The sequence below is a fragment of the Equus caballus genome, chromosome 20 (assembly GCF_041296265.1).
Source record: "Equus caballus isolate H_3958 breed thoroughbred chromosome 20, TB-T2T, whole genome shotgun sequence".
NCBI lineage: Eukaryota > Metazoa > Chordata > Mammalia > Perissodactyla > Equidae > Equus > Equus caballus.
In genome coordinates this window covers 11140749-11162768 of record NC_091703.1, presented here as the reverse complement: position 1 = coordinate 11162768, position 22020 = coordinate 11140749, and the positions used below count along the sequence as shown (strand labels likewise).

Below are 22020 nucleotides of genomic sequence, written 5' to 3'. Positions count from 1 at the left end.
TTCAGCCTGGTGATCAAATATCACAGGTCAGTTTTGCTGAGCAGGTTGTTACTCAACAGCTAGTTTTAAAAGAAATAGAGTTAAAAGTCAAGAGAACAGAGTTACAGGGGATCGTGTTCACCCACATGGATTATTCAGAAATGAGCCAAAGGCCCTAAGAAAAATTGAATGGTGATTTCTTCATCACTCCTCACCTCCGTGTCCATCCTCTGATTTGCCTCTCTTCAGGTTTAGTTGCTGTTATAAAACATCCATGTTCTTTTTTCTGCCTTGCCCTACTTTCTTAACTCTAGGGAGGATTTTAAGAAGGTTTCAAAGCTAAGCATCCCCAATTGCTTCAGGCTGTCTTTGGTTGTAAGAATATGAAGCAATTACCCGTAGGGTAGGATGCGTTCATGGCCAATGGGAGAATGTTCAATATATCAGCAGGTAACTGAAAATATTCTCTCCCGTGTGAACATCTGGTTCAGATGCATAACCATTTCTAGCTAGCTTTTATGGGTCACTCTCGCTTCTTCTTTTCCAAAGGGAGGTGCATACTCATACAGCAAAATAATAGGGTTTAACTTGATCCACATGCCTTGTTGTTGATAGGTAGTTGATTATTCTAGCCATCTTAAGAACTGCTAGCTAGAAATTCTGGAATTGACTACAATTGCTTTAGTATTAGAAATTTATGGTCCAAAAAAGGGGGAGAATACACATTACAGTATTCTTTCTAATTAATCCTCAATTTAAGGAATCTTGAGAACCTTCCATGAGATATTAGTAGGATTAAATGCCTGCAGTAATTTGGGTCCTGCCTCAATTTCTGTTTTCCAGGACAAACTACACTGTACCCCTTTTGAATCAAGAAGGATGTTTGCAAAATTCCCACCCAGACCAAGGATAAAAAATTCTTTGCTCAGATTCTTCCATGTGAGCACTAAACTGAAGGAAATATTTAGTATCTAGCATCATGTTCTGACACATCCTCATCCTGCAGCCACACAGTAATGCACAAAGATAACAGTGCATTACGTGATCAAACATTTTACCACGTGGCATAATCAAAAGTGCATGGGCTTTAGAGTAAGACCAACCTGGATTCAAATGTCAGAGCTGCCTGATTCCTGTTGGGTCTCAGGGAGCTCCTATGTCATACACCTCGTTTTGCCACCTGAGCTATTTGAGAAAATTAAGGAGGAGACACAGGAGCCAGACCCAAGGAAATAAAAATGTCAGTCTCTTTCCTGATACAGCTGTTCGGAAGATGTGGCTCTAGGTCAGCAGTCAAGTGAGCTTGCTAGCTCATCACCCCCTAAGGAAGGAAACTCGCCGCAGCAGAGCTGGAACGCACAGTGATGCTCAGAGGAGGCCTGCCCCAGTCAAAACTAGACAATGGATGGGTAGAGAATCTGGGTGCTTCTGAGAGGTAGCCTGGATATCAAAAAACAAGAAGGAAGGAGCAAGGGGAGCTACTCTGATTTCTTGTTTCAAATTCACCAGGGAGGAGAGTAAATAAAACTTGTGGAGTGAGGCCAGGAGTGTGGGGAATTCTGTGAGGAAGGAATAAGGATTATCTTCACATAGCTTTGTCTTTGGGCAAGTTGCTTGACGTTTTTGAGCCTCAGTTTCCTCCTCTATAAAATGGGAATAGTATACCAAGCTGACACAGTTGCAACATTAAATTAAAATATATATATATATATATATATATATACATATATAAAAATGTGTGTGTGTGTGTGTGTGTGTGTACCTACCCACCTTAAGGCCTGCCACTACATAATGCTGCCTTACTTTCCAGTGTGCCCACCCCTTTTTCTCCTCGATACTAGGTCAATCAAAGATGTCTTTGGGCAGAAGGCAATTCACTCCTCTCTTTCTTATGACTAGAGATGATTAAAAAGGAGAAGGAAAATGAAGTGTGTATCAAAGTAAATAAGAATTATTTTTAAAACTACTCTGCACAGATTACTACCCAAATTTTCAAGGTCACTTACCTTTCAAAAGGAATCAGCTTCCAAAACAAAAGTAACTGCCTTCCCGGCAAATGTGTACATATTCCTAGGCCTTTAAACATGCGAACGGTGTCCAGGGGGGCAACATGGGCTTGTTTTCTATTGCATTGTCAAGACAGAGAGGATGCCATCTCTCAAGGCTCATATCTAACTCCTGTGTCACCAGGACTTCCTGGAATGGTGGCGACCCTGTGGTTCTCTAGGACACGGCAGCCTTGTTCTCATCTCATTTCTTTTACTCTGCTTTCCTGAGGTTTAACCTGTTACCTCCAGAGGCTGTGAAACATCAGCAAATGGGCTGACTCTAAAACAGAGAAGGAGGGATGTATGTAATACCTGGCCTGTAGCTGTGTGAGCAGGGAGGGGAGCTAGGGGGCCTCCGTTCTGATCCTGCCTCCGCTCACAGAGTTCTTGAGGAGCCTGAAGAGCAGCCTGCCATCAGTCACCTCCTGATTCTACCTGGGGATATATGATTTTGCTTAACATCTCCACCAGACTATCTTGCAGATTAAGAGTTAATTATATAAATTGATTTATGTGCCCATAGTTGCTACTACAGTTTTGCATAGTTTAATGAGTTTCTCCTTTATACATATCCAATGCTGAGTTGGTTACTATCCTTCCCCAAACCTGCCTGCTTGCTCACTAAAGCCCTATTTCAGTGGCATTACTGGCCAGTGGTTCCTCCTGCTTGTTCTCGCCTTTGAGGCATCTCTTTCACTCACAGCTCTATCTAGCTAACCCCAAACTCTGATGGTTCTGCTTCAGAAAGAGAAATCATTGACTCTGTCTCCAATCCAATAACCACTGTCCAAATGCAGGGTTTCATCATATCCACTTGGCGAGAGGATCTCCAACCTCTCATCCTTCTGGGCTACCCTTCACACTGCCTTCGGCTCTGTTACTCTAAAATGCAAATCAAATCAAATCCGTCTTCTACCCAAAAACTTCTAGCAATTTTCTTCCTTTATGAATTACACTCAAAATGTCTTATTGCAGCAAATGGCATTTTCATAGCACCAAATTATGTTTCCAGCCTCACATCCTGGTCCTTACACCCCTCCTACAATCCAGTCCACTGGACCATACATTAGCCCTTTAACCCGCTAAGCACTTATGCATCTCAGTGCCATTATGAGCACTGCTCCTTTGCCAGATGCGCTTGTGCACTTTTCAGACCTGTTGAATTTCCCTAATGTTTTGAGACCCAACTCAGACCTCACCTCTTTGGTAAGGTTCCTTCTGCACACTCATTACGATCAAACTTGTTTTCGGTTAAATGTACACTAGTCTCTTACTGTGAATTCCTGCTAGATTATTCGCTCCTGAAGCATGTTTATGTTTTCTCAAAAACCTAACTTAGAATAAATCCTCAGTAAACTTCTGTTTTTAATTGCGTTAGACCTTGGTCTTTACTTTCCTTCAAGCCATTTCAAGACATTTACCGCTTCTCTACCTCGTCTTTCAGATTTTAATCATCCCTTTTTATTTTGAAAGAAAAAGTCACTAGCTAGAATCTTGGGAGTTTATTGCCAAGAATAAACTTGATAAATAGTAATTGTCCAGAATTTTCTTTCACATTATTAAATCTTTCCATATTTCTGAGGATTTCAGGTATTTGTAAATCATCTTAGGAGGGGTTAACTCTGGAGCACATATTTGATATGGACTTTCTGCAACAACAGATAACTGTTTGCTGGCCCAGAAAGAGCCGGTGAGGGAAGAAATCCATTGAATAATTTCCTCTATCTACTTTGGAAACTACTGGCATCTGTGAATATGGAAATTGGAAATTTTAGAAGCATCTATATAGCTCAGCGGTTATAGGAAAAGATAACAAAGATATCTGAAGTCTAGAAGGTTTATCAGTCTCAAACAAATTTTAGAGCCGTTTAGTCTAATTTCCATCGCCAATATTTTAAACAAGTAATAGAACACTGTCATTTCAATTCATTCATAATTCAATTTACGTTAATGAAGGCCCCACAGAGCATATTGTATTAGACAATAGAATTGTTACCTGAGAAATCCTACCAGAAAATAAAGTCCAGTAAGTACAAAAGTGAGGGTTGCCGCAAAGGAAAAAATACGAGGTAAACACATAGAGTATGCAAAAATCCTGCCCTGTGCACTTTAGTAAAACATATCTTTAGCTTATCTTGTATACTGTTTTGGTGACTTAGCACTTAGAACACTAAAGAAAAAAGAGCAAAGATTTATTTTGGACGGGAAAGCGCAAACACCCATTCATAAAACCATTCATAAGCATTTTTTTTTTTTAAATCAACACTGTCATTGTCGCAGCCTGCTTGATCTTCCTACTTTGGGTTAACGTAGGAGCCAATTACAGCTTCATCTGTGTAGAATTAACTTTATGAAGCACACACCGGGGATTTGTCTATCTTCACTATTTAGATATATGTCATAAAAATGTGCATGGAATGGAGTGCAGGCCCTGCAGATGGCAGAGACTTTCAGATTTATTGTAAAATCATTTAAAATTGGTTATGCTCTTGCCAGAAGTTAATTAATTTTTTTCTCTCCTTTTCTGGGGCTGGGGGGTGGGGGGGGATTTGTGTCTCACTAGGTGGCAGTGTACGATTATATCTGGAAAAGCCATGGCATCAAGTCCAGCATCTCTAGCTGTGACCTCCAACATCTAAATGAAATTTCTGAGTCTGCACTTGGTCCAGGAGATATTACTTCTCATGTGTCTATATACAACGTTTATCCCAGTGGGTTCCAAGAGCTTTACCGCCATTTTCTCAGACTGCCCGATGGTGCTATTGTTGAGGTATGTATATATGAAAATATTTGATGCAAATGCTGTGTGTATTGTAGTGCATGAATGTACATACACATGTGTGTGTGACTGTGTGTGTTTATACTTGATTTCAAAGACTTCTAAATTTTTTTGCAGATAATTTATAACTCATGTTTCTAATACCATAGTGGACTTGAAGATGTATTTTAGTGTTTTACTAAAGAAAAAAGACAGCATATACGAATAAAAATGTTTCTGCACATAGCTATGTGGAAGAGAGGCAGGAAATAAATCAAGTAAATTAATTCAGGATTCTGCCTGTGATAACTTAGACTCAGTTAACATTTGTAAACATCAGCAGGTTGATGAAGAAGGGGTTTTTGGGTTCGTGGACACTTCAGTGCCTCAGCAAAGTGTACAGCTCTTTGCTTAAATGATCTCACACAAAATGAATGAGATGGTGTCATTTCCTTTTTTTTCAATAAGAAAAATCTTAAAAAATAAAGAAAAGCCACCATCCTTAAATCTTTAAAAACTTTTTAATGTAGCATTTGACAAAGATCTCAAAGTGGTGTTTCCTCCTACAAAGTCGGAGTCTTTAGGTGAGCTGAGTTTGAGTTTAAAAAAAATTCTCACACCGCACCATAATCTCAGAATCCAAACTTCCTGGCATATTGAAATCAGAGGCTCAGTCTCATTAGCATCAATGTTGTTGAAGCATGGAACCAGGAAGATTGTTATTCTCCATTATTTGGTGGAAACTAAGGGTAGAGGAGAAGGAAAATTCAAATCTATATCATATTTTGATTCCTCGGTCTTGCTGGCACGCAAATCACCTAACAGTGGCACAAATCTAGTTGGTAAGAATTTAGCAGAACAAGAATATTCCTGTTCTCACCACACTTTCCCTATGGACTTTAGCCATTGTTGGTTTTTTTATGAAGTTGATGAAAGGGTGTCCTCATAAAAATCCCTTTGGAATATAACCTTGAAGAAATTTCAAATTGTTGGGAGCTCAGTCTTGCAGATAGGCAGCTTCTCCTTTCTTCTAGGCCAGCCCAGGACAGTGTTCGAGTACTGGAGTGACTCACATGGACACTCTGCTGAGAAAAGCACAGATGTGCCAGACAAGGTTCCCTACCACTTCACTTCCTCTCTCCCTTACCAAGCTGTGATATAAAAGGGAATCGTGCATATTGTAGCAAAACAGCAGGGGGGCTATAACTGTATTCCATGGAATTCTTTGGAGGGTTGGGTCACGCTTGCTCTTGGCACTTCTGCCTATGATCCTTTTCAGACTTCTGAAACACTGGCTTTAGAAATCTCCTCGTGGAACAAAACTGCCAAGGCTTATTATTATTTTTTGTAATTTGCACAGGCATGTGGTTAAATATGTGTGCACGCCACTTGCTGAAATAACTCAAGAAGCCAGGACTCCAGGGGTGTCTGCCCTTCTGCTATGAAACATCTTGTAGCTCTCAGGCTTTGGGACCTGAGTGGGAAATCCAGGTGTAAAGTGGCCTGTCCTCATGAGAGAGGGAGCAATCATCAGGGCCCTCGATTCACCCACTTCTGCGTTTGCTCCCGAACCATGGCTGAGTCATTTCCCACTACTCTGCTTACATCTGTATCTGTGAAACTGTGTTATGAACACTTAGACTACCTACCTCCTAGGGATTCAAGGCACATTGATGAAATAATATATGCAAAGTACTTTTAGCTCTTTTTTAAAAAAGGTGCAATAAAGATTACAAAGTATTATGGATCATGCAAATTTAAATTCATTCAACTTGTAAACATTTTTTCCAAGTACTAATAGTAGCATTATGCTAAAATAAAATAAACTCACTTTCCGGAGGATTGAGTGGTAGGGCAATAGATATCATTGACCCGTCTGACTTCCATTGCCTGTGTTTCCCACAGCATTATATGACAGTAATGGTAGAACTGAGATTCTAGCAAATATTAAACCCGCTCTCCCCCTTTTTCAGATCCCAGCAAATGCTCAGAGTCCTGCTCATTCTTAAGTCTGTACTCTAAACTCTACCCACTTCTTTCTTCATGCTTTACGTTACCTGCTTTCTGCTCTATGAAATCCATTTCAAACCAGCCTATTCCCTTTGCACCCTCTCTGGCACTTATCACAAGTACTAGATTTTATTCTTTAGCCTGTCCAAATGTGTTTCTGGTGTTAATTGTGTCTCCCAGAGAACAGGAACCATAAAACAATGCCAGTCTCAGAGCAAATTGAGATTAGGCAAATTTTCTTTCAGCTACTTGTCTGTCTAGTCAACAATCTTCCTACTTTCCCTTATATCTCTCCTGACCCCTAACAGGTACTGGCAGGTCTATTACTGAACTTTTGAGCTATAAAAGCTGAAACTGGAAGGGATTTGAGACTGGTCTTATGCAACCTCAGTGAGAAATAAAATTTATGCATTATCTTTCCCAAAGATGCATGCATTGTAAAGAAATTTAAAACATCAGCACCTAGGTACAGTCTACTTTCTGCATTAAAGAAATAGCCATTAGATTTTTAAAATTATGGTTTACAAGTAGTCACTATCTGGATTAAAGTTAACCTTTACCTTTGAGTTCCCTTTCTCTGTACTAGGTACATTGTTGATACTCAAGGAAGTCTATTAAATTGCATTGAATTTCTGGATGCCAAGTTGTGCGACATGATTGGTAATTAGGCACCATGAGATCCATTCCATCAATGCCCACAGTGTAGGAATTGAGGGAACCTATACTTAGGAAATGACCAGGCCTGCTTACAGATGCCTGTAAGATCCATGCCACATTTTGACTGGATATTCTGGTATGGGAAGAAACAGGTAGCTGTGTCTGAGCCTTACTTATTTGAAAATTAGATATAGCAACAAACATGAAACAAAATGGATGAAATTTTGCTTCACCCTTATAACCTGAACTCTGTTCTCTAAGGTTTCATGCTCAGTTTTAAACCCTTATCTAGTATCTAAGTTCTTTTTGCATTTAACAGAATTCTAACTAGTGACAAGAGTGATTTCTAACCCTCTTCTTATTCTGATATGAAATATAGGTCATATATTAACCTTTTCTTTTTTTTCTAAATAAAACTCTAGCAATTTGACTTGAGCAAATTACCTTCAAGTTTTTATTTTTGCGGAAAGCCGTGCTTTTGGAACAGAATGATTTCTGCACTTTTAAAGAGCTCAGATTTCACCAGTCTGAAACAGAAGTTACATTCCAAATGACCTTTCCTATGGATTTGTATTCGCCATTTTTTTCATCCAGGCCCGTGACCCAAGGTGACACGGCTCTTACATATTGTATTATACATATTTTGCTTTACAAAATAAAATCCCCTCCACGCTTGTCACGGATGGTCATTAGTCTACCAGGAGGGGAGAACAGCTCCTTAATTCTATTTTTTCATCCCTTCTGAGCTCAGCGACTTTATAGATTCCCCGCAGAGCGACGCTTTGTCTCTGTTCTGTAGGTAGGAATATCTGTTGAGGTTTTTTTAAGTACAAAGTTACTCTAAAGTTTTTAGTGCTACAAAACCTAGAAACCAGGCAAGAGTAGTGCAGATTCATCAACTCACAAATAAGCTTCCTGATCCCAGGGTATTCGCCGCAATTAAGAAAGTCCTTGGAGCATTAGTTGGGGTGGAATGGGAGAAGGGTTTTTTTGTCATTAGAGGCAGTGTCGCCTGGTGGTCTTGGCGGAGAAGAGGGAGTCAGGAACTCAGCGATCTGATGGAGGCTCCGAGAGGCCCTGCTGTGCGCTCCAGGCCAGTCTTGCATCCTCAGGAGGACGGGCTCACCTACTTTGAATCTCCCGTCTGAAGAGCTCCTTACCCAGGGCCAGGAGATGCACAGCAGGAAGCCTGATTCCTTGTCTGCAAAATGAGAATATTAATACTTTCCTAAATAACAGATTAACCAATTAGTGATTGCTAAGTGCTCTGCTGATAGAAAGCAGCAGGAAGAAGAAAGGCAAAAACGAAAAACGGCAACTATTTTATTATTAAATGGGTTTCACTCCGTTCTGTATTTTTCTTCTGCTCCTGGAATTGTGACCATACAGTGCAAAGAGCAGGTAGACAGACTGAAGCTCACCTTTATTTCCCTCAACAAGAAGACGGCAGATGAGACCAACATTATCTTGCAAGTCTTCATGAAGCTTTGAATAAGCGGGGGGAAGCACATTTTGTCCTTGAATCGATAAATTGCAGGGCAAAACATCATACAAAATAACGGAGTTTTCAGCTTTAACTCTTCTATTTTAATATCTTTCAGAAAAGATTATTAATGTATTTGGAAATTCCCATATCCGTCTTCTACAATGACCAATTTGCAATCTGTGTGTGTGTGCAAGACACAGAGAAAAAAATACACAGTAACATGGGAAAGAAATCAATAGGAAAATACAGAAAAATTAGGGGCTATAGAAAATAATCATTAAACATATAGAAATTGTTGATGATAGCTTAACATTTCCAAGGGGAAAACTCCTCCATCCAGTTTTTTCTTTTGTTGAAAGTCATTGCACATGGGAAGGAACAAAGCCATCCTTGTGTTTCTCATTGTGCACAGTTTTAGGCTATCCTAAAGAAAATATTAACATTAATTCATTCATGCAAATGGAAGGAAGTCATGTTTTCATACCCCAAATTAGAACACTTTACATCTTGTAGCCAAGACCTGCATAAGATGATCCAGTCTGTCCTTTTGGCACATTTGCTTACATGACAATATTGGAAATATATGTTAAAATGAAGTAGTAATAGCAATCATTATGGCTTTGCATAAAATATTGCTAAAAATGTCAAGTCCACTAATATCTTTTATTCCTGGTTTTCAAATTCAACCTTAACAGTTGCGACTTGTATTGATTTTTTTTAGTAAGGGCCTGATACCATTTTGCCTTTTCCTTTCACTAAGAGTGATTGGCCGTTTTAGTAAACTGTAGAGGGTCATCATTTTCTTATATCTAAAACTTAGACGCTATTATAAGAACGTATTTAAAAAATGACAATACAAGAACAAGGAAGAATGCAATTACCAGACTAGTATTAGAATAATGTCACTACGAGGCATTTTCCTGTCATACTACCATGAAAAGTCTTAAATAGACACATTTACTAATCATTTAAATATATACACACATACACATATATATGTATAGGAATTTCTCTCTCTGTAAAAATTACTTGACAAAATTATTATTCCCATATGTATGTGTCAAAATAAGTGATCTTATTTGTCTATAATAATTAGGTCAATGTGACTTGCTATCAAATGGTTTGCTTTTCAGAAAACTAAGCTAGACAATTCTCACCTAAGGGTTACTTTATCATTTGTATATACATTATTGGTAACCTTTGGGAGGAAAAATTGCACTTTTTTTTAATTAGCACACTATAATTTTTAAATAAATACTAAGGATTTCTGACATATTTTCAGGAAATGTAGTTATTTACTTTTAAAAAGCTATTTCAGTCACATAAAAAATGTTAACTTTCAATGACTAAGTTAATTTTAGTATAATTGTTTATTTTCCTTAGAAAATCATGAAGAATTGTTTTGATTCTATTTGTTATATATTGAGATGTGATTTTTAGAAAGATTTTAGAGATTCTACAGGTCTTTTCTAAAATAACTACTCTTGTCCAATCTTATAAAATATTAAATTTTTCTATACTTCATTTGTACTCATAATTCGAGACAACCTTTAATTAACAATTTGTTTTTTTCCGGACCTCATATTTTTTATTTGTGTATATTAAAAACAAGAATGATCAGATACATATTTTTGAAAATGCCTACACTTAAAATAATTTTCAGCATCTTAGATTTCATTTGAATCTCAAAAGACTTGGAATTTATGAAAGCTATAGAAGAAGATTTATTCTATTCTTATATTCATATATCTATCAGAAATATACATTGACATATGATATAGTGCAGAAAAAATTTTCTGGGGATTCTAAGTCATAGGAAATATTTTAAAAGGTATATTAAATGTAAAGCAGTTTTAAAAATAAGCCTTGACATATTAACTAAAACATGTGGTTAAATGTCTAATATAAACATTATAGAGGGGGGAGAATTAAATCTTTATTGCACAATTGATAAAGATTGAATATTTTACCTTGAATGAAAATACGTTCATTTTTACTTCTGTATATTTTTCTCTCTTCTTGAACTGGATTTTGGAAACCATATCTTGAAGGGTGACCTTCTAAATGTGAAAAATATTTTCATGCTTCTTATTTTTATTCATCTTAAGTTATTATAACTTTGGAAAAATATTGAGTCTTTGCATCATAAATATGTTTTAAATCCGTGTATCCAAACATCAATGCTGGAGATGAGCGTTTTCAGAATCTGCCATGATGCTACTGATCTGTGATTTTATCTTGACTCCATTTGACAAGGCTGCCCAATACAGATTTCTTAAAAAGCTGAAGATAATTCACTCCTGAAAAAAAAATAGCAGAAAAAACCTAAACATAATTATTTTTTCTTATATTTATGTGCAGAAATATTACCAAATTTTTGGGGGTGCATTTTGTAATTGTGTCAATATTAATCTAAGAACTGTCTACACATGTATTGATTTTTTATAATAATCCACAGATATAGAAGTATTAGTTTCTCCTTTTTAGCTTATGGAGCAAATTCTTCCATAATTACCTGAAACAATTATTTAATGAAAATATGCTAAAACAATGTGAAAACCCAGCTTAGTGTCAGTTATTTTTACATATTTGTATCCTATAAATTATTTTTAAACTCACTTACATTTTCTGAAACACTGACATAAAATCATATAAGTTTATTTTATGTGCAAAATGACGTAGAGTATGCTGAATGACACTTAAAAGAATGAAACAGTAACAGAAGGTTATTTTCTGAAGCACTCTTGACACTAATGCTAAATTACAACTTGGAAACATCTAGCATTTTTACCTTTATGAGAAAAGGCTTTTTACATATTTAACATAATTTCAGGGAAAATAAACTGGAATTATGGTTAAAGATATGTACACTGTAACCAAAGGGCATTTGTATTCCCCTGTAGAATACTTACAATGATTTTATTGCCATTTTGTGTCATTTTCTAAAGGATATAAAATACAGCCAGTAAACAAACTAGACTTTAGATTTAAGGTGACAGCTGCTCCTTCAGAAGCAATATTCAGATATTTAATCGTAACAACATTGAATATTTTACAACCAAGCAAAGTACACTTTTGCAAAAATGAAAGGACTGTGTGCTTTGGCTTATAATTTTCGCAGTTGTGATGATCAACACAGCCGCCACTGCCGCCAACACCCCGCCATCTAAATCCCAGAGAATTAATCCCAATGTGGGCCCTAATTTAACTGCCTGAGGAAATTAACATTCATGCTCTACTTTTTCAAAATGCAAAACATCCTTTCTCTAAAATAGTGTCGATTCAACCTATTCCTTTCACAGAGTGTCGTATTATTTCTAGGTCTACTTTTGAAATCTACAGCTGTAATCTAATTTTAATAGCCTCTTTGCCCCTAGTTCAGATGGCTGTACTTCAGGTGTAGGGATCTGAATTCAGCTGAGGAAAACTTTCATTTCATTACAGAGCCATAATGGGTTTCACAAGGCTTCCAAATATTGCTGTGTTGCTGCAGTCAGTGAATTAGTGCTATGCATACATGAGTTTTGTATTAAGTGGGTAAATTAAATTAAAATCTATACGGAATGTTGTATATATTTTATTATTCCTCCTTGTCGTCCTCCTTACCATGTTTATAACTGCCTCTCACTGAAGCTTTGTCAAGGTGCTTTCTGGCTAGCTGGGTATAACCCATTCCACCAGAGAGAGTGTAAGTAAAATCAACTTCATTTTTCCGATTAAACACATGAGGATCTATTTACTCTTATTAGCAGACAATTCACTATCTCTTTCTTGAGGCCTGTTTTAGCCACGCAATTTCTAAGAAATCCAGGGACTTCTTTATACCCAAAGAGGACCAGTCCTGCTTCAAGCACAAGGCAGAAGGAATTTACCTGTGTGCTGTTGCCTCCACGGCCTCGGGTGTCAGTGTTGAACACTAGTGCCACACAACATGATAGATCCTTTACCTCTGCAGAAATCCTTCGTCAGTCACACTGCCTGGCAATGCCACAGAGATGTCCCAAGCTTGCACTCTATTCATCCACAGTCATAAATTTCTAACACCAGGATGGGGAGGTCCTGAGTGGCTTCAGTGACTTCAGCCTCAGCCACATAGTGTGCCAGAACTAGTTTTCCTCCCAAAAAGTTGATTGTAAGAAGTTTTGACCATCTTTTGTTGTTGTTTTTGCTTTTATGAAGGAGTAGAATTTGGAGTTCCCTACTTGACCATTTTTATTAATGTTCCATATTATTTCATAAGGCTAGATTCTGATAGTGGAAATACTAGACCAAAGAATGTGAGAATTTAAAAGGATAGATATTTACACGTATATTTGTTATATATTTAAGTGTAAAATATATATACATATATAGGTGTTATATATTTAGGTGTAATATCTATCTATCTATATATAGATAGATAGATAGATAGATAGATAGATCTGCACATCCAAATTACCTTCCAGAAAAGATGAACAAATATATAGCCACAACTGCATTGAATGAAAAGGTTGCCCAACATTTTGGCAACCTTTTTGGCTATAGCCACACAAACTATGCTCTCTACTACTTAATGAGCTAGTACTATGTTTGAAATATGAGAGCACATGGATATCATAGTTCATCATCATTTTCTACCTTCAAAAAATGCTACATGACTAGATTGTATTTTTGTTTATTTTCAGAGCATCACATATATTAAGCAGAAGTTTCTCATGAGATATTAGTTGTTTGTACATTTATTTTCTAGCAACATTTCTTACCAATAATCAATGAAACCCATAAAATAAAATAAGAAATATGATTATACTGTTATGTTATTTTTCTAGCTCAAATCAATTGAAATAAATGACTGTGAACAAACTGATAAAATTAAAAATATTCTAAGGTCACTTTATAATCACATTACAATTGGAAAGTGAACTGTCTTGCATAACAGTTAACACAGAAGTGACAAGTAAGTTTCCTTAACAATCATAATTAAGGCTAGTCATATTTTTATTCGCTCCCCTCTAAACTTATCAGGCCAACGTATATTTGTTAATTTGATGTATATTCACATATACTTACAAGTCATTTTATAAAAGTGCGTTTTTGATATTTTATGGTGGCAGCTGTGATGAGGACAGGGGAAGAGTTAAAATTGCAGGAGCAAATTAGAAGGACCAGTGTGACCCTAAAGGCTACGTGCTGTTGGTCCATGGCCCAGCTGTTGTGCAGCAGGGTAGAGAAATGCTTCCAGGTCATTAGTTCAGATGATAATGGGGGAAGTTCCTCAAATCTTCAGCAAGCAAAACTATCCCTAATCCCACATCCCCTGGACACTTTAAGGAATTCCTAACAATAAAGGCATACTACTGAGTAAGGAGACATCCCAATAATTCATTTCCTAGAAGATAAAGTGATGATTGAATGTTACTCTGAATCTAATTCTGCACAACAAAGACAGATTGTAAACTTAGGAGAAACTGACTCTGTCATTTTGAAATTCCTAATTCCGGTGGAGCCTGCATGCCACCCAAATTGAAATTGGGAAAGTGCCTCTCAGAAGTTTCAAGAACAATTGACATGATCCACCAGATGAGGATCTAAAAGGAAAAGTATCTCAAGAGGCGTGGACAAAGCTCTAGACCTGCGATTCTGACTTGCATTTTTAGAGATGGTTAAGAAGAATGACAGGGAAGCAAGTAATGAAAAAGGGCCAGAAAATTTTAGGTACCAGTGGGGGCAGTGAACTTGAAGAAGACTTGGCAAGAGAGATTCAACAAGAAAGGAAAAATCAAGATGTCCAAAGATATTTATTTTCCTCAGTACTATTCAGTTGTATATGTCAAGTATCTAACCTATTTCTGCTTAATCACAAAGGTATTTATTAACTCACGCAAGCGGAAATTATGGTAGATATTCTGGTGGAATGGCTGAATTCAGGAGTTCCAAGGATGTTATCAAAAATCTCTCCCTCCCTGCCTCTCTTTCTTCTCTGTCTCTCTCCTGTTTTCATCTGTGTTGGCTTCATTCTTGGGTATTTTTTTTTTTCATATGGTCCATACCTCCAGGCTTTTATCGTTCCTAGTACTTGTTATCTTGGAAGGACATTTTCTTTTCCAGTATCCTAATCTGTACTCTTCTCTCATTTGCTCCCCACCCCCCAGAAAGAGGCTTTCTGATTGGCTAGCTGTATGATTTATAGCCCCATTAGGAGATGGAAGAGTAGTTCTATAAAGAGAAAATGGCTCTGTAACCAAAAGAAGAGCTTGTCAGATAAGCAGATTTCTTCTTTGCTATCCAGAGAAATGCACGCAGTTTGCCAATGTAGATGTAGTGTTGTTTCCTGTCTTTCTCATCAGGATAACCTCCAGTTCAAGAGGCCATTCGTTCTGGGGAAAAAAATTCTCCAGCAGAATGCTTGGAAATGTTAGATACCTGCAAGATGTAGGCGAGACTTCTGAAGTCAGTGAAATTGATGATTATTGTAGACATCCCAGGAATAAACCCAAACTGTGTGTGACGAATGAAACAGGATATTGGCATGGTTGCTAGTTGTGTCCAAAGATAATTAGTCTTGTGTATACAGATGAGTTCCTACTAAAAGGAATGTCATCCTGTATTTTCTCCCAACAGCTTTTTTTTAAATCCATTTCATCACACAAAAGTTATTAAAGGTAAAAAAGAAAATCTGAGTCTTGTATTTGATTTTGGCATTTTTTGGTTTCATAGAATTAGGATAATTCACTCTTCAAGTGTGTTTTAGTTGCTAAAATTAAGACCTATGTTCCATATTAGTAAATATTATACAAATTTTAATTCGTATTTTTGGTGTGTTGTAAAATTATTGTTAAAGTCAGAAATGGAACCAAACCATAAAACCTAAATTTTAAGCTTCTGTTCAACTGTAGAATTAGGTCAACAATATGGCATTTCAGGGTATTTCCAAGCTGTAATATCTTCAGAGAAAAAGCAGGAAAAAAAATTGTAGCTTTGGTTCATTCCACCTAAATATTTCTTTGAAACATAGTAAGTTAATACGTGCCGTTTTATCACCACTTTTCAGGTTTTTGGTGATATCAGCAGCTTAAAGTTTATCCCCAGTGAACTGGTCGCAGCTATTCAGGAGCATGTAAGTGAAATGGACAGTACACTGGAAGACTCCTTTGATATTAAATCAAGAGAAATGAAAAGAACCCATTGAAATAAACAGGTACTTTTCCCACTGATTAAATATTCAGCTCATTGGTGTACGTGAGTGCATCAACTAAGAAGGAGCCATCAGGTGCTGTTGCCTTCTTGTTTTCTTAAAGCTTCACCGTGGTGCACAAGTCGTGGTGAGAAGACAAAGTGCAACTTTCTTTTCATTCTCCTGCCTTATAGTACATACTTTACTAAAAGTCAGTAACCAGTACTGGAAACCACAGCTGGAAGTCATGATCATCTATGTATGTTTTCAGAGAGTGTAGAATCCTGCTAATCTTCGTTAGCTCAGAAAGAGCTATCTGGCTATGGCGGAATTTGAACAGGGATAGGATACCATTTTTCACATTCTTTTACAGCGGCACTCTTTCATTTGGAGGGAATCAGGGAAATGGCTAGAAGATGCTATAACATACCTTAAATAAATCCCCTCTGCCTTTCACTTAGCTGGAAATTTTCCCTTTTTTTTCCAGAAGAAACTTCAAGGAAAAATATGGAAAAATTAAATAGCAATAAAAGCATCAAGTCACTTGAATGAGTCGTTTTCCAGAGCATATATTTTGTATTCTAAATAACAACAACTAGCTCCAAACTGGCTGGCTCAGATCTGGACTCCTTGCATATAGCTCAACTCTTCCTAAAGGGATCAAAGCAGCATGCTCCCCTTTCCAGTTCTTATATTATCCCTTTTTCTCTTTACTCCGTTGCCCTCCTCTCTTTCAACTGAAGGTTTGGAGTAGGATTTATGATCACAAATGGACAATGAACTGTCAGAGGGTCGATGGGTCATAAAAAATCCTGTGCCATTAAGAATCCTTTGTCCTCATTATAGAGCAATACATACAGTGGCTATCTAGGCCCTCCCTCTGATCTTCTTCTGCACCTTTAAGGAAGGGTGAGCAGATGTTTTAGCCGCTTCTCCCAATCAGAAGGCAATGTTTATTACAGGGATCAAAATTGATACCTGTAACTGAAAAGCACGTGAACATACCCGATCCTGGTGATTTTTCAATCCCCGCATTTATTCATTGTGTATTATGACATCTCCAGTCTAACATAAGACATTTGTATTCAGGGTTATGCTAGATGTTCCCTTTGTGGAAATTAGCATATGTATGTACTGTCTATACTTTTCATCCTCTATTGTTATTGATGGACGATCAACATACACGAAAAGCTGTCAACAGATGTCAACTTTACAGAAACTAATAAACATACTAAACATGTTTTAATAGCTTAAACTATTGCACCTACACACCTCAGGCATCTAGACTCTTCCTTCAGGATGATATTTGAATGTCGCCATCACTCACTTCTTTCCTTCCTCACCTCCACTCTTACAAGTATAATTACTCATAGCTTTGACCACCAGGCACTTACCTCCGCTTTCACTAAACAGTTTTGTATTCTAATTACATGCTTTTGCCTTTAGTTACCCGTGCAGAGAATTTTTCAAATGTGTCTTCCTATTAACAGATCTTAGAATAGTGCTTGACACTATGCAGGGGCTCAATAAATATTTACCGTTCGAAAGATGGTGTGAAGGAGAAGGGGGTGCAGATTTGGGCCATGTCTTTATTATGTTCTCATTTATAGTATAAAGAAGGCTAAAAAGAAATGGGGCCAGATACCATAAAACAAATTCTATGATAGACCGGTATCATCCCAAAATACACTGAGAAAGAATAACTGTATATGTATACCTGAGTAGATTTCTGCATCTTAAGCTGTATTTCATTAAATTATTGGGTCAAATGGATAAAGCAAATTTAGTTGAATAAGTGATATAGAAGTTTTTTTACTTAGCTGTCATTTGCTTAACTGAATCAATAAAAATACCTATCTATTTTGTAGGGTTGTCACTTTTATCATACTTCCCTCACTAAAGTTTAAGCTCTATAAGGGAAGGGATCATCTGCTTTATTTACTGTGACCCTTCCCAGGCCTTAATACTATCCTTTGAACTAGTAAGTGCTCAATAAATTTTTGTTGGATGAAAGAATAAACTGATAGGCCAAGTTTCACTTAACTTTATATTTAACGTACTACACGACAGTGAATTGAATGAACAATACAGAGATCATCAGTCAATTGATATTTTTCTTTTTTTGTGTGTTTCCTTTAGGAATTGGTGGCTCCAATGGAAGGATGAGGATAAATTAAAAAAACAATATTTTCTGGCCCCTGAAGGATGCCCATGGCCGTAGCACATTTCCTAATCTAAGGAGTCTCCTGCTACATTAGTGCAAAGCATGAGTTGTTCAGTATTTTAAAATGCTAGTCTATAGAGTGTTTTGTTACTTTTGTTGTGTTATATTTGTTTTCCTTGCCGTTGAACTTATCTACTGAGCATTAAGTATAAAGTAACTGATTCAACATACGAGTTAGTCTAAGACTTTCTCGACATTAGGTAGACATACATATATGTATATAAGTATGGTGGGTAGAGGTTTGCTAACACGATTTTTCAAGAGTTCTCTCTTTTTGTTGAAAAGGACCTTTCTAATGTTCCTGGGCTCAGCGCTGTAACTCAGTCCAAAATTGAAATAAGATTTTGGTATTGTCTCACTTCTGAAGTAAATACCGCATTTGCATTGGCATTGAAATGACCTATTTATTTAGATTTTTTTGGATGTACATGTATGGTGAGGTTCTTAAGAGAAAAATAGAAAAAGAAAAAATGAACTTTTTATCCTTACAATCAATTCCTCTCATTTTATATGGCCCTATTATAGCACTTCTGCAAATAATAATTCCACAGGTAAGGAGAGACGGGGTGGTCTTTGTAAACGAATGCTTCTAACAGAGTTCTAACACGAGTCCCCAGTATAATATCCCCTTATCAGTGTACACATATTTATACACAGTTATTTCAAAATTTAAGATATATATATATATATTCACTGTGTATTCAATCATTAGTTTTTCTCAGTATAATGAGGATAATTTATAATGCTAATAATTATTTTTCAAAAGTCTATTAGTAAAACAATTGCTTTGCTTATAAACTCATATTTTCTCAATGATTTAATTGGTAATTCATTTCTAGTATTATATTTTTTAGTTACTAATTGACTTGTGTCATTCAGATTGATACATTTTCTCATATAGACATAAGAGACACTGCAAAATATGGTTATAATTGAAAACTATACATTAAAAATGTCCTTTTGGTAGATCTTTTTTGTTAGTACCCACTGTGCTCATATTGCCTAAATAGATTATCAATTTGAAATTAAATTCTATTAAGGAATAAAAATATAAATAAGAAGGAATTAAAAATTTAGATGCTTGCTATAAATTTAAAAGTGAGATCTATTAAATGTTCTTTATATTAAGCTCAGTGACAATAGATAGATTACACTAAGTGTCAGTTAAGCAAGTGGATGAAAAATGAGTGCTTTTCATCCTTCAGTTAAATATAGTGCTAAGCGGTATGTGCCAGCGTTAAAAGCAAATTACTTACCACTTCAACAATCACAGCGTGAGAGCCTTCTATTGGAAGCTGTATTTCCAGTCTTTCTTGGTCCTCAGTTTTATTAAATAAATCAACTGATAATGCTTGGATAAGTGAAGGAAAAAGGCTTGATGGCACTATGGCCTTTTCAGTTTATATATGCTTATTCAAGATGTTTCCAAAATGACCTTTTCTCTTTACTTTAGTCACTAAGAATTCACTTACACATACCCACACACATACATATGCACACACACAATGTTATCTAGTTCAACTTCCTATGCGAAGCACAAATCCCTTCCACTACATCAGTTGACCATCCAGCTTAATCTTAAACCCCGCTAGGGATGAGAAAATCACACTCCAGATGAGAACTCTTACTACTAGGAATTCCTTCCAATAGCTTCAAAACAGCTATTACTGAGTTTGAGACTTTTGTGAAAAGCTGCTATAGCAGCTCAGAGCCCTGGCAAATGGTAGGTCCTAACTAAATAGTAGTTGACTGAGTGAAATAAAGTAAGTCTTGTCTTTTTTCTTAATCCAAATTCTTTTCTTTTGAATACCGTGCATTTACACATGTTTTCCTTTCTGTGACTAATGAGGAGTCGCGGGTGGGGAGAACAGATAGACTCAAGGGTGAAGAAGGTAACATTGGACACTCCCTCCAGGGATGCAGGAAAAGTTCCACCGCCCTACAGAAATATATTGAATTTTTACTTATTCTACCGATGTCTGCAATGCTTTAAATAGGATCAAATATCTGTGTTACACAGTGAGCCATTGGTCTTGTGTCATGAACACAGAGACCTGGCAGATGGAGGGTCTGCTTGATCTTGGACCTGAGGACCTGTGAAGCCTCGGGATAGATTGGAATTTAGGGGCCTTTCTCTTATTGATTTTCTTACTTTATTGAAACCCTGAGAGGAGCAGGAAATCTTTCCTAAAGAATCTAAATTCCTTAAGGATAATTTCTCCAATGTCTGTGTCATAATAAGAACTCAGTAAATGTATGATCAATGGATGGATGAATGAATGAATGAGAGAGTACAGCATGGTGGTTAAATGCTGGGGCTCTGGAGTTTCATCCAGGCTGAAATCCTGCTGCATAACCTACTAGCTATGTGACCTTGGACAAATTACTCAACGTCACTGAGAGATGTCAAATAGTACTTGCTAATCCAATAATATAATTAGTATACGTGGTTTTGGGATTGCATGATTGGAGAGAATATCTTCAATATCCAAATATCTGATGCACTCTATCCACTTCAGTCCTGGAGAGGGCCTTCCTCACAATGCTTACCTGGTCCTAAGCTGACCCCATGGGATGTTCACAGCTGTTTGGTCAGAAAGACAGCTTAACAGGGCATCAGCTGAGCTCCAAAAGATAAATTACTATTAGGTAATGCACCTAAGGTTCTTTTTCTTCCGAGGCTGACTATATACTTTCAGTTCAGCCTTTCTTTGAATGGTCTTGGTTGCCCTGCCTCAGTTATTCAACGAATTCTATGATTGATGTGTATATGTAGCGTGGTTTTCTTAACAATCCCGCTTCATGAGGCATCAAATGTAGTTCCAACAAACCTCTCATGTGGGATTATATCGGTGTCCACTTCACAGGGTTGTCATGAGGAATAGCAGAGATGATGAAGGGAACATATTAGCTATTGAGATTGGCTAAGCAAATAATGAAGGAAAGAAGAAAAGAAATAAAAATGAAGAAAGGGGTAGGGAAAGAAGAAATGGAAAGATGAAAGGAAAGAAAGAATAAATTTCTAGAAATAAGATTATTAAATTAATGGCTAGCTCATTTTAAATTTTAATATATATTAATTGTATTTCAGAAATATTATACCAATTTCCACTTCAACCATAAATGGTAATTAGATAAAATTTTTCTCCAGACTGTTACCAATAATGGACATTAATTGTAAAAATACTTTCCTACTGAAAAGGTGAAAAATATTTTACTATAAATGTTATGTTGTGTGGTTATTAAAAATTTATAGTTTCACTGTTGGAACTCCTATTTTCTTATTGATTTATGATAGCTCTTTATATATTAAGTGCAGTGAAACTTTGTATATAGTGATTTCACCAAACTATACCAGGGCCATAAGTTGTTAATTTGCTTTAATATATATCTTGGCATTTAGAAATTCTACATTTTTATCTAATTTAATCTGTAAAGTTTGTTCCCTGTTGCCTTAACATAGTGTATTAATAGTTTGTCCTTTCTCATATTTTGAAATCCCACTTTTATTATATAATAAGCACATGTAGGTTATATATTTTTTCCTTGAAAGTGTTGTCATTCAATTGATTTATTGTCTATTCTCATGCTAGTATCAGATTCCATTAGTTAATGTAGCAGGGGCAACTTATGATAAAACTGCACACTACTAAGAAAGACTTGCTAGTAACATGGGAAGACTGAGTATGAAGAGAAGAGAGCACA

At 36.6% G+C, this 22020-nt stretch overlaps 1 protein-coding gene across 1 annotated transcript in view; it reads left to right on the top strand.

Moving 5' to 3' along the window:
• LOC102149353 (uncharacterized) overlaps positions 1–21278 on the top strand; it is a 315161-nt gene extending 293883 nt beyond the window's left edge. Inside the window, exons 20-22 of the mRNA XM_070245788.1 lie at positions 4591–4797; positions 15969–16115; positions 18231–21278. Coding sequence (XP_070101889.1) covers positions 4591–4797; positions 15969–16106 — 345 coding nt within the window. The 3' untranslated portion in view covers positions 16107–16115; positions 18231–21278. The remainder of the gene's footprint in view (positions 1–4590; positions 4798–15968; positions 16116–18230) is intronic.
• Positions 21279–22020: the final 742 nt, after the last annotated feature.